We start from the raw sequence: 14507 nt of genomic DNA, 5'->3' as shown, positions 1-14507 counted from the left end.
TGAAAATACAACGCAGATTACAGGTGCCTTAGAATTCCAAAGGACATATTGGCTGGAATTATTGAATCCGTTCGTAGCGGCGTCGTACGTCTCGACAGTCATTTACGACCTAACGTACTAGATCAGACATGTCAAACATACCTATTTTCTGACTTTGAGACTTTCTAGCAAGTTCGGAAACCATTTATTGGAATACCACTTTCTTCATTTCATTGATGAGGGTACTCTTTAACTGCACTTTAAGTTTAACTACACTTTAGCTACACTTTAACTAACTTTAACTATGTAACTTCGGCAAAAATCTCAAGAAACCAAGCACTTTGAAATGGCGTGAATTGTATGAGGTCGACTGTAAGATTAAAGTATTTTTTCCTTAACAAAATGGCCATACAGCTAGCCAACATTTACCGATGTAGTGCTAAAATGTTGAATTGAGTACTTGGTGTGTCGTCGTGTGTAAAGGCGATATACGAGTTTTAAAGAACTGTCCAGGTCCAATAAAATTTTCGAGTAAGAGTGACCACCAGTGAAGTACAAAATGAGTAAATTCCATGAACTTCTTTTATCATTATAATGTTATTTCAATGTTCCCTTATTTCTACAAAATGAAAGACGTATGGTAGGCAACTTGTCATGAATAGCTTTTTTGGAGACTTCGAAAAAATTTAGATAAGAATCTAGGTCCAGGAATAAGTCTTTAGGTATTTTCGCAGATCGAAAACATTATCCCCCCTTCTCCCTTTATTGCGACCCGCGAGAATATTTTCAACCGTAATCTGGCCCGCAACCCAAAACGAGTTTGAGATCACTGTACTAGATGGTTGCTACAGTTATTCACAGCGGCGTTGCAGGACCGGGCTCAAGAAATGTGTTGCCATCCTCTGAATTTCATGTGAGTGCCGTATGTTCCCGCTATCCGTGTATCCCTTATCCCTCTCAGAAAGGAAGAGAAACAAAAATTAATACAATTTGGAATAAAAATTCTAGTGCACGTGATGAAAGAGTCCATAAGGACCTAAGTTACTATAATTTTTTGGCAGACAGGCAGAAAGTTCGTTCCCGCTACGAACGGATTCAATAACACCAGCCATTAAGAGAAACTTATTTAAAACTCAAACCGATCTAGGAACTGATCCCAAACCCATGTCGATCCAGGAAGTATACATAACTTATACCGATGCTGGAGCTGATTCCAATTTCATGCAAATGCATGATGTTATGTTGTACTTCACGTGTTTCACAAGATGGTGTTATAAGTCCTTTATTTTTTGCTTTATAATTAATAATGATTGTGATATATTACCTCTAGATGGTCATCTTTTGTATGCGGATGATATTATTTTTCCATCTGTCTCTTTGCTTACTGATTGTGAACTTTTACAGCTTTACCTGGACTCATTTTTCACATGGTGTTCAACTAATGTTCTATGCCTCTGTCCTGATAAATGCTCAATTATTTATTTCTCTTATTCTCGTTCCCCTATTTGTTTTAATTACAAGCTCTTTAATATTTCCTTCCTTCTTGCTCTTCTTGTATTATATTCCCTCCGCACAACTTCAGTGCGGTGGAGAGGGGAGGAGGGGGATGTTCTGGATGGTCTAGTATAATAGGCATCCTTGAGTTTTGTCCATCCTGTTTTACAATTTGTGAACCTGTCGAAACTACATTTATATGCAGCATTTTACCTTGCAGTATTCTTTGACTCCTTTAAAGCCTGTTTCATCATGTACCTTTATATTTAACTTTCTGTTAGTTTTCTGTTCCCAACAATCAAAAAGCCACTTCACAACACTTCTTCACGACGCTTTAGCGGTCAAAATTAAGTTAAAATTTGAAAGAAACGAGTTGTACAGATTTTTTACTAGAAATTTGGGCATTAAGCGGAGTACATTGTCCGTACACGCTAGTGTAATTTCGATTTTCACTAACACATCTGGTGGCGGCTGGTGGAAGCTTTTTTTGTCATTGAGGGAATGGTTGTGCTGGATCTCAAATTTTTTTAAGTAGTTTTTCCACCATTTTTTAGTGCGAAAATGGCTGAAATACTTGCACAACATATTATCTATCAATTACAAAGTTTTTCCAGTACAGTTTAAACAAAAAAACATGGAAGAATAGCATATGTTCAGAAGCAGTTCAAAATAGTTTGGCTAAATGCTTCGGTCAGCCGCCGCCAGATGCGCTTGTGAAAATCAAAATTACACTAGCGAGTACGGACAATGTACCCTGGCCTTTAGAGGCTAAACACGAGTATTTTGTTTCTTCCCACAAACACTACATGCCATTTTGGATACCACATCTTGAGTTGGTCTTAAGTCTGCAAAGCCATTTTCGTAACATTATACCACGAATCGCTTCTCTCATGGTTCGGATGTTGTCGCTCAGGCTTACAGGGTTTTCCAGGAGTTCTCATAACTGTGGGACACTTTATTGACTCCTTCTTACGTAATCTAAACTTAATGTGATGGGAATTGGACTTTATAGCACCCTTGTTGGACAAATCCGATAGGAATTTACAATAGGAGCTGTCCAACAAAGGTGCCGTAGAGTCTAATTTCCAACCAATGAAGTTCACTTCGCATAAGAAAGAGTCAAGGAAGTGTCCCACAACTATGAGAACCCCTGGAAACCCTGTATTATATGAGAGCACAAGCTAGCGAACGCGTTGTGTTTGTGATGGTGGTAGTAGCGCGAACGATAGGCGGCAACACATAAGTGGATTGGTGGATGTTAGCATCCTGTACGTTTCTAAGCGACTAGGCTCCGAGGCGCAAGTGAGTGAGCACGCTACTAGTTTGTGATTATGGTAGTAACGCGAAATAGAATAGACTGTACGGCTCTAAGCGTACCTAAGTATCTGATCTTAGTATCTATTGTAAAGGATCGCGTTCGATCTTCGAAATAATATGTTTCCCTTCGTCCTCGTCAGGACATTTTCGACTAAGGGCAGGAATACGGAATAAAACCTAGTATGCACCACACCGAATTAGAAATAATATTTAGTGTCAGGGATAGGTGTCCAGGGCGCGGTATTAGAGGATCGCGTTCGATCCTAGTGATATATTTTTCATCTCACCCTATTAAGGATATTTTTCCTAGAAAAATATGTTATCCAGCGCTAAAGATACACGTTGTGAAATCATCCCTTTCCTATCTGAAAATAAACCAAATGAGCTAAGCAAGAGAAACGAAACGCAATATATTATTTCACTCCAGAAACGATATAATCTACGAAAGCTTATTGATCCGCCATTGGACCCCTCCAGTGGTCATCCTCATCGGACACCAGTAGGCAGAAAGGTGAAGTCGAATACGATCTCTGCTCGCTCACTCTCTACTCGTTGAACTTCTCCTCTTGAAAGTTTCTATGGTAAAGGTTCTCCTTCCATCTGCATAGCCCCCCGAAAGCCTGGGGAAATTAGCTGGAAGGCAGACGCTGTGAAGCGCGAACTTTTGCCAAAGGGATCTCGAAGGCGGAGTTCCTGGCGGTGTTAGTGGAGCGGGGCTTACTTTGAATTGCTGCTCGTCTCCACGGCGGACCCTGGCACCAGCTACCTTTGCGGCTGGTCGGTGCGGCCGGGCAACAGATATCCTTGTCTAACCCCGCGCTTCGAATGACACCTTCCAGGGCGATGTTGAAGAACAGATAGGAGAGTCCGTCATCTTGCCTCAGACGTGACAGTGAGTTTCGAACGATTCCGACGTCAAGTTCGATACTCTCACCTTGTACTGCATTCCGTTTATTGTGGCTTCTAACAGCCAAATCAACTTCCCAGGGTGGTGGTACCTCTGCATGATGTTCCATAGCTCGTTCTGTTCTATGGTGTCGTAGGCCGTCTTGAAGACGATGAACAGGTGGTGTATATAGATCTGGCGCTCTCGGCACTTCTGGACGATCTGCCGCAGAGTGAAAATTTGGTCGGTGGTGGATCCGTCGCCCTTCTTGTAGACTGGATGAATGATATCTAGCTTCCACTTCTCCGGTAGTTCCTCCTGCTCTCAGAGTTCGGTCGCTAACTCAACACTGCCAACAGATTTATTGCTCTTAAGCTGCTTCATGGCGCTGGTAATCTCATCCAGAAATTACTAGATGGCGGAGGCACCTTGTCTTCTGAGCCAAAGCTGTCGCTGTTGTAACTGCTATGCTGCTGTTGCTATGGTTGCCTTATTCTGCCATTTACGCCAGTCTCTTCTGCCTCTGCTCTATTTAGGGGTCCTTCGAAGTAACACTTCCACCTTACGACCACCTCCCGCTCATCTGCCAGGAGATTTTCTTCCGCATCCCGGCACATTGCGGTATTAAGAGCAAGCCCGCTCCGTGCGGCCTTCAACCTCCTGTAAAACAAGCGGATGTCCTCTGACTGGACTAGTTAATACAGCCTTCTTTTTATATTGCTGTATATCATTCCCTCTTCACATAGGATTTGGTCACTAATCTTGGCTGTATATTGATCACATAGGATCACTAATCGAATGAAAAATAAATTTCCTTAAAAACGTGTTTTGATTTTATTTTTTATACGCAAATTTTGAACCATATTGTAATGAAAAATAGCTTAATATATTGTAATGAAAAATAGCATATGAAAAATATCAAATCTTTACAATTTTTCGGGAAAACAATGTAAGGTTGCACTAATGTTATTCTATAATTATATAGTTATTCTATAATTATATAGCATATGAAAAATATCAAATCTTTACAATTTTTCGGGAAAACAATGTAAGGTTGCACTAATGTTATTCTATAATTTCCTGTTTTAGGAACCAACAACGAACGATGAGTACAACGATATTAAACCAAGAAGCAGTAGTAGCGCCGAACCACCCTCTTCGAATATCAGTCATTCATCGGAATGTGTAACTCCTTCGTCTAGTTTGACATCATTAATCAAGGTACAGCATTTTTATTAAATATCAGTTTGAGGTTTCTTTGATACGTGTAGGCCAATTGTAAGATACGATGTGGCTTACGTTGACATTCCATATGTTGCTACTTTTAGATTAGTTATTTTAGTGTACGGACAATGCCATTCATTTCTTTTGTCTGATAAACTTTTGTCTTTTAAAGAGCTAATATTGGCTAATCTTTATATGACTTTTATTCATTATTTATGTGTCGGCAGGTCCTTATTGCAAATTAATGTATGACCTCAAATGTGATTAATTATTTAATATTTCAATTGCGATATTTTTGTAAACTTTGACTAATAAAGGACAAAATTTGATAATCTTCTATTTCAAAAACTATATTTACTCTGAAAGATTACTTGATGAATGGCATCACAATTAAGTTTAACTTGAGAACTGGCTACGTTATATGAAAACAAAAAAATGTGAGAAAAATGAGTGAAACCATCAATTAAGGGAGCCACTTTATATAGACGTAGATTGGCAAGAAATAATATAAAAAATACTGATTTCCTAATGAAACATAACTATCCGTTTCAGGTATCACCATTGAAGTCATTGTTGCGAGAAGACCTAAAGCGAAGAATTTCGGCACGTGCCACAACTCGTGCAACCAGGAACGGAATACTGGCCAGTAGTTCACCCATTCCGACTAGTAGTCCCATTCCAAATAGTTCAAATACTGTTACTCCTGGAGCTACTCAGGATAGTGGCAATGGAAGCAACAGTTCGAGCAGCTCAAGTAGCAGCTCCAGTAGTAGCTCTAGTAGCAGCAGCAGTATAGCCGCTATTGCTGCCGCAACTACCTCAAATGGCACCATCACCTCCACCGGACAGGAAACCGACCTACTACTATCCCTGACCACCAAATCGACACGAAACTTACAGTGTCTCTTTTGTGGCATCGAGTTTCCGGATCAAACTCTTTATTTTCTGCACAAAGGATGTCACAGTGAAAGCAACCCATGGAAGTGCAATATTTGTGGAGAGCAAATGAACAATGTGTACGACTTCAACTCACACTTACTCAGTAAAAGTCATCAATGATGTTAAGCGAGGGAAAGAGAAACAGTTTACTGGTGATGTTTCTCTTTTTCTGATCGCTTACTTATCATTGAACTATCGTAAATCTCACGAATCGCCGTAAACTGTCGAGGGCTACCTTGATTAAGAAACCTGGATAATGGCTTCCCTTCCAAGAACGCCTTGAAACGGTTGGAAATGCATCACTAGGATCTACTACCATTGTACAAGAATCGTCCAGCGTACCTTTGTGTGTTGTACCATTAGTAGTGCCGTACTACACATATTACGGCTGTGTGACTGCGTTCTGTAGTCCACATTTCTTCAGGTTTCAGAATGATACAAGCAATGGGTAAACGAACCAATAGTAAAACGAACACGTGCCTACGACACATAGCGATGGCAACAAGCATTGTTATCGTTATTCTAGTAGGTAAAATTTGGCAGATTTACAGTCCGTCCAGTAGCCTTTAAAAGGAAATAGCAAAATCGAAAGCAAATAGGGAAATTGATGTGTAATTTGAACATCCTGTACGGTGTAATGCAAGGATAGATATTGAATTCAGAATGGATAGTAGACCATATATGAAATGCATGAAAAATTGCTTAGTGGAAGCCTCCAAGGACTCATTATTTTCTTATTCAAAATAGCATCGCACAGCATCGAGACTCTGAAACATACAGATTATAGCCAAAGCACAAATTATATGAAGCAGAAAAAGAATAGTAAGTGGAACGAGAAACAGCAACAGGCGATTGAATCCGTTATGTCTGTTAGTGGAGCCCGACTATCGGTTTTGTAACTGTTATATATACAACACTGCAGTTGATTTTGCAATATCCAGTGACTCAAAATCACAACGCCTAAATTACTATCGGGCCAGAAATGTAGCCATATTTTTATGGTTACTAGGAAGTTTGCAACACCAGTAAACCAACTGCAGTGATTCGTATTTTATTTTTTAAATTCAGATTCTTTAACATTCTTCGAATCATGAAGCTGATCAAGTAGAATGGATAACCCCTGCGAGGAGTTAAATCAGAGTACGTAATAGCTGACAACTTCGATATTTGAATCAATTGCACAGTAATGATTCTGACCCTGGGACAGTAAAGAATTCAATTCAGGAAATCATCATTTATAAATTTTAGTACCACCGTGGCGAAACCGATTTCACTGGAAATGAAAAAAACGAAAAATTCAAAGTAGATTACAATGTTTACTTAAGAAATATCCTTTTCCTTGCGTCACAAACCCTTACATATAGGTTTTCGGTTTTGTTTGTTAAGATGTTAGAGGATAAAAACAATGTTTTGTTGAAAATGTTTTGTTTGCTATTGTTTTTTTTTTTCAAACCCATGCTAATATGTATGATCCCCATACAAGCATCACCATGATTAGAAAAGCAAAACATTCAACACGATACAATGTAATACAATTAGTCTTTTAATGGTCGGTTCTGCACAAAAGCTCTTAAAAGGATATTAACTAAGTGTTTGTATAAAGTGTGATTCCTTTATCCTAATGCGGGCTGAAGAAGGTGTAGTATATAGGTGTGTAAGATGTGTACGAAGGGATGTGGATTGTACATATTTGTGTGTGTGTGTGTGTGTGTGTGTGTGTGTGTGTGTGTGTGTGTGTGTGTGTGTGTGTGTGTGTGTGTGTGTGTGTGTGTGTGTGTGTGTGTGTGTGTGTGTGTGTGTGTGTGTGTGTGTGTGTGTGTGTGTGTGTGTGTGTGTGTGTGTGTGTGTGTGTGTGTGTGTGTGTGTGTGTGAATGTGTGATATTAAAGATGAAATTTATATTTTGCTTCTTTTTTGTTACTGTTGTAGTATGGTTTGTGTGTTCTGCTTTGTCGTTTTTTCTTGTCTGTTATAATCTGTAATTTGCTTCAAATAATTTTCGTTCAACATTTATGCTAACCTGCTTAAAAATAAATAGTTCATTGTACTTTTTGGTTCTTGAAATTGATTGGTTCTTGACTCCCATTATTATGTAAGAAACTAGGATAGCTGAAATCAGGAAAGGAAATATGTAACAGAAATATTGTTCAAATTTTACAATAGAACAGTGTTGTTATACCACAATTGAAATTGTGGATTATATGAGCAACTAAACAGGACAAAAATATAATTATATTTATATAAAATCTTGTTGTTATTATAAAACGTAACTCATAGAAGAAGTATAGCAGAAACAGAGGTAAAATCATTGATACATATTTTTCTTCTGTAGATAAAGATCTAAAACAAATTAAGTAATCCAAGAAGTGTTATTTTCGTATTTTTATAGCTGCATGTTGAATAAACAAAGGACGACTTCTAAAGCAAAAATTCATCTCATCACTCCCTCAAACTTGTTTCAAACTAAATTGGTTCAACTACTCAGCACCTACCTTCACTAGAATATAGTGATATAGAAATATCAAACTGGCATGGAAACAAAACACTTAACAAGCTGCTTGTTGTGAATGTGAAATGTGAATTATTGACCGAAAACTATCCGGCGATATCGACCATAGACAAATTAGCAAATCTTGTTGCAACATTTCATTCATTCATTTCATGTAATTCATTTCATTGTTCAAATACTTATCGAGGTAATTTCATGGCATACCATTCTTGTGCAGCTGTGTACGAATTTCTTATTTATACCCTATCAAAAACAAAAATAGTTGTACCAAAATCTGTATTTTTGTTTAGTATCGAATAAAACATCTGCAAAAGCATTTAGAAAAAAAACAATACAACGACATAAAAAACAACTTGCTTGTGGGTCAGTGTTAAAAAGTATTTCTAAAAAAATATTCATGCTCATCAAATTTCAAAGGAAAACAACAGCTGTTTTTGGTTTTTAAATAATTCTGGAATGAATAAAACCACGTGAAATGTTACGAAACTTTGTAATATTTTGGGGCAACTATAAAAAGTACAACAAACTCAGAGAACAAATCAAGTTTAAAGAAGAAAATAGGTATTTTCTTAAAACTAGGCCAATAGTTAAATAGTAAGCTGAATAAAAGAGTGAAACTATTTTAGTATTCTCCCTCTGTACCTTAACCTTAACTCACTGTAAATGAAATCTAAAAAATACGGAAAAATTTAACATATTCCATATTGAAACATTTTACATGTTTTAAAATAATTATTCGGCTACCCAAAAAATCACACCATGGATGAAGAATAATAATGAAAATGGTATGAACATAATGTACTTGATGAAAGAAGAACAACTATACGGCTTGCAAACTCAACTATAAATAAAACATGAATTTCATTTCAAAGATATAATTACTGGGGAACTAAAAGAAGTAAATAACCAGACTATGTACAAAACAAAATTTTTAATTTAAAGTACAGTTGATAAATGTCTCTCAAAATTGTCTTGGTTTCTTCAAAGGGGTTTATAAAAAGATTGAAACACAAACCAAAATTAACACTTCAAGAGTGTGCAAAACAAAAAGGGAAAAAACTAAAAATCCGTAAGTTTAAAACAATATTGATATTTGCAAATACTCCATGACCTACCCATGATGTATTACAAGCACGATTAGTAGGCTTGTACCACCAAAGTAGTTCCAAATAAATATGATATGGATATTAAATTTAAAAAAATGCTATTCGAAATAATGCAGCTCAAGCAGTAGTAAAACATTAACAGCAATTGTCTTCTTATTGCTTGATACAAATAATTCATCTCAACTTAAAAGTTATATCTTTCAAAAATCTTGATATAATTCTGATCTAAATGGCGAATGTTTCATTCCTAAATATTCAAAATTTAGCAGTACTCTGATAAACGTTGGAATATGTACGGAAAAGACATGTTGGTGCACTTCTTTCTTCTTCTCACGAAACAAAAAAAAAAACAAAATACATTCATACCAAATCCTATTCAATTAAAAATTCTAGAATGTTGTGAATTTATTCACTAAAAATATTCAAAATTAATCAATTTGAATAAATTTCCATTTTTTCTACAGTTCAATTTGTATATAACACGCGCATTTGCAGTTTGATCTAATGGGCAGCTATATCAATCAATCTTTAAAAAACAGTTACCGTTGTGCACCATGTTGCAAGTCATATTTATGTCAACATACACATTTGCAAATGATATGAGTTTTGCTAAAGAGTAAACAACTTCAAAAACAGCTGATAGACTGTCGAACAAAGCTGTCAACAGCATTACCTGAGTGTTTTTTTATGAAACAAGAAATGATATGAATTTCAATTAATTATATATGATTTAGTGCGCTACAGTAGCGGTAAAGAAAGAGAAAAAAACGACAACATAAATGACCGGTACTTTGACATACAAAACACACAAATATTAAAGCAAGATCATGGGCAAAATTCTACAATAGCTTCAATTTCCATCGCAATAACTATAAAATCAATAGACAACGCAGATTAATCAACCAAAAAGGGTGCCTTTAAACAAAAGCATGTATAAATAATGAAAAATTGATATAGTACACAAGCTATAAAATCATATTATACTTACAAATTTTATTTATAAAGAAAACAATAACTTGCTTCACAAAACACCTGGTTGATGAAGTAGGTTTTATGGTTAAATGTCCAAACTGAAAGAAACGCAGGCAACATACAACAACAATAGCTTAGACAGATAAAATTCAAATAGATGGGCAAAATAAAATATTTTGACGCGGATACATTATAAGGCTATCATATAGATTGAACCAAATCAAAACAGGCAAACGGGAATTAAGTGCAAAATGAAACAAAAATAAACAAAGAGCGAATTATAGTCATGCGAATATGAAGAATGGCAACGAATAGCAATTAAAATATTCTGTTGGTAATGTGAACAAATTCGTAGATAGACAAATGTATTTCGAATTGACATAGGAAGAAACAACAAAGCACTTAGGCGTAATGAAATTAATAACAACAACAGAAATTCAACATTGTTTCTTTTAATCAAACCGTGCAATGAACAGTTTATTGTTGTGAATGCCATGCATAGTAAAACATATAGGACCGTGAGAGTTGTGTTGTAACTTAGTGTGAAAACAGTGAATAGGCATAAAGGCTTATGTGATACAACATATACCAGGAATTATGGAAGAAGGAAGCAAGAAAATAATATATGCGGCAAAAGCATAAAATTAATAGTATATGGAAATGTTTTAACACAAATTCAGGCCTTACAAACATAGCAGACATAAATACAAGAACAACCCAAAACGTTCATCAATCTTTTCATTATATCTGCTGAACAAACTAAGCCATACGGGATAGTACATACAATTGTGCCGGTGTAATTGACGAGAAAGTGGAACATATGTAAATTATAAACTTTAAAGTGAAACCAAATAACTCATGCCGTAATACCTCAACATACAAACAAAAATGCATACCAATGCAGATATTAAAACGAACCAGAAAGAAGAAACTGAAAGTGAGATAAACTAAACGGAATGAATTAAAATTTTACCAACCTAGATCATCAAAATAATGTATAATTATGCTGGCGATGAATTCAACCCAAAAACTACAATTATAGTTTTTGCAAACAAAAAAAACTCCTCTACACGTACTGTTTATGTATATCACCAGGAAACGATCATAAAAAGACATTACATAATGATCTTCAATGTTTCTCGTCAATGAATGGTTTTCGAAAACACTATTCAAACAAAAAAATAATTCAACTCAAGCTAAGTAACAGTGATTAAAAAGCACACAAAAAGCCACGATAAGATGTGAACAATTTAGAAATACAATTTTTAAGGCAAAACGGTGGCAAAAACAGACGTAATTATTACATTCCAACTTCATGTGATTCAAAGAAATGTTGTTTATAGGTTGTAATACGTGCAATTATGTTATATGAATAGAATTACAGATACAGATACTGTTTGTTTGTCTTGTAGGAGAATGAAGGTTTTGAAATAGCTGATTAGATTGCTTGGTTTATTATTTTGGTGTTACTTTTCTGCACTGCACGTGTATGATACTGCAGTAAAAATTGCGCCACTGATGTGTGAATTATTATTCTTGTGTTATTTTGTTAATTACGTTTTGTTACATTTCCTGTTGCTGCGATGACCCTACAACGTAATGCGATGTCCCTGTTTATTTTTCTTCTTATATTGTACATTGAATGCCAATAATCTTTAATATTCTATTAAGTAGCTTCCTCATTGCGATTGATAAACCTACAATTGTTTTGATTTTGATTTGATTTTTTTTTTATTAGTTTTCACTGTGATGTTTTGCTCGTGTTAACATAAAATGTAACAGTAATATGTATGATTTGGTACCTTTTTTTGGTTTTGTTTGTGTGAGTTTCATTTTTTTTTTTATTAAGGCCCTGTTCTTGTCGATTTCATCAACATAGGTGAAAAATGAAGTATTGTTGACTCCTGAACATTATGAATATGAAGCACACTGGATAAATAAAAGTAACCATAAGCTAGAAAGTTATAAGCTTACGTAAAAGCATAACAAAAAAAAAGATATTAGCGTGTGTGAGTTTTTGTTACTGACAAAGCAATTAAAATAAAACAAATCCTTAGTGAACAAAAATGTACCTAATTGAATGCTAGCCGAAACGAGAAAAAGCAGAACACAAATCCCAATATATTTATGTAGTTTATACAAGCTCATGTAATGTTATAGAAAGATGGTCTTAGCACAATAATGTTGCTCTGAAACGCAAATAACAAACAGCGATTATTAACAGAACAGATGTGGGAATCGCAATTAGAAGAATTGCATAAACCTACGTCATGAGGTAATGCAATGCCGTACATACACAAATTCTATGGTACACCATTCTAAAAGATACGCGTTATATAAAAAATTGGACACATGCAAGTATATAGAATACACTCACACACAGACACACAGACAGACAGACACACACACACACACACACACACACACACACACACACACACACACACACACACACACACACACACACACACACACACACACACACACACACACACACACACACACACACACACACACACACACACACACACACACACACACACACACACACACACACACACACACACACACACACACACACACTTATATATATATATATATATATATATATATATATATATATATATATATATATATATATATATATATATATATATATATATAAATAAATATATACATATATATATATATATATATATATATATATAAATACATCCATTGTTTACACATGCTGAAAACACATGCTGGTACTCCATGCAAACACTAAGAGTCGCATATGATTACTATTAAACGAAGGTGATGGTTCAAACTAAGAAACAAATGAATTGTGAATTTTGAAAGTGGAGAGTAATACAAACCTACAGTTATATTGACTTATTAATAATATTAAAAATATTTTCAAAACTTACAATAAACGTCGGTTTCCAAATTAATATTTACGCGTACGGCTTGCGAAAGAAAATGTCCATCTTTATAAGCGAAAGGCAATGGGAGTGACAAAATGCTGACAAATTTTTCAAAATGTGAGCTTTTGTCACTTTTTTGTGCTCAAAATTTTGTAACCTGGACCAGCCAGGAAAAAAAGTTGACAAAAGTTGACAAAAAGTGACAAAATTTGACGTTCGTGAAAAAGCGTAAACAAACAGCTATTTGGCGCAGTTGTAACCCATTGTTATGATAAGAATGCTAAAATGCATGATTCTAATTGATGTACCTATTTAGTACTTCTTAAACAAAATATCGATGATATTCAGATGTTGGAGCTTTTTGTCGCTCTTGTGTATGTTTTTGGTGCGGCCACGAGAAAAGCTCTTTTTTGCAGTTGACAAGCAATTTTGACAAAGTTGAAAATTTTTTCAACATTTTTTCAGCTCCGTGGCCACGCGCCATATGATAAGGATTTTATTACACACATTCGACCAGAGCATGGACTCCGTTCGCCGAAATCCGTTCGCCGCAACACCCAATCTGCACTCATTTGCATTCATGAGAGAGTGCCGTCACTCACTTTTCATTGAGAAATCCGTTCGTTCCCGTTTGTATGGGACGAAATTCGCGAGGTTTTGCGTCGCACATTCTTGTGTTGTACGCTCCCCGCTTGGCAAAGAGTAATTCAATTTTGTGCCTCTTACTACACCTAGCCCTTACTTTGAAGCAATCGTGCGACACACTCGCCTTCCACCCATGACCAAACGCACCCATTATCGAGGTGTTGACCAAAATTTCGCTGTGTGCATTAGACACACACTCGCTCCTCCAGCCCCCTATAGCTCAACGCTCCCGCCGTTCCGATGATTGGAGAATTTTCGTTCTGAGTGTGATACCCTGAAACGCAAGAGATGACACTATCAGCCATGGAGCATGGACTCCGTTCGCCGAAATCCGCATTATGTGAACGTTCGAAACTTATTGCCAGAACGAATGCAAAGTTCATTTGAATACGATCTGTGCCGGGTAATGCAGTGAAAATCATTTAATGTTAACAGAAAAGTTGTTAGGTTAATCGCGAAAGATGTCAACGTTGGCGTAAAAGCAGTATTTTAGTGTTAAATGGTCTACGGGTAAGTGTATGCATAAACAGA

The 14507-nt window shown here is 36.0% G+C and overlaps 1 protein-coding gene across 7 annotated transcripts in view; it reads left to right on the top strand.

Annotated features, from left to right (window-relative positions):
* LOC120957287 (zinc finger protein 236) overlaps positions 1-13011 on the top strand; it is a 62558-nt gene extending 49547 nt beyond the window's left edge. For all 7 annotated transcript variants that reach the window (XM_040379408.2, XM_040379405.2, XM_040379407.2 and 4 more), the window contains exons 4-5: positions 4766-4897; positions 5453-13011. In XM_040379408.2, the coding sequence (XP_040235342.1) occupies positions 4766-4897; positions 5453-5959 (639 nt within the window). In that variant the 3' untranslated portion in view covers positions 5960-13011. The remainder of the gene's footprint in view (positions 1-4765; positions 4898-5452) is intronic.
* The last annotated feature ends 1496 nt before the right edge of the window (positions 13012-14507 follow it).

The sequence above is a fragment of the Anopheles coluzzii genome, chromosome 3, assembly GCF_943734685.1.
Source record: "Anopheles coluzzii chromosome 3, AcolN3, whole genome shotgun sequence".
Taxonomy (NCBI): Eukaryota; Metazoa; Arthropoda; class Insecta; order Diptera; family Culicidae; genus Anopheles; species Anopheles coluzzii.
This window is presented reverse-complemented; position numbering and strand designations above follow the sequence as displayed.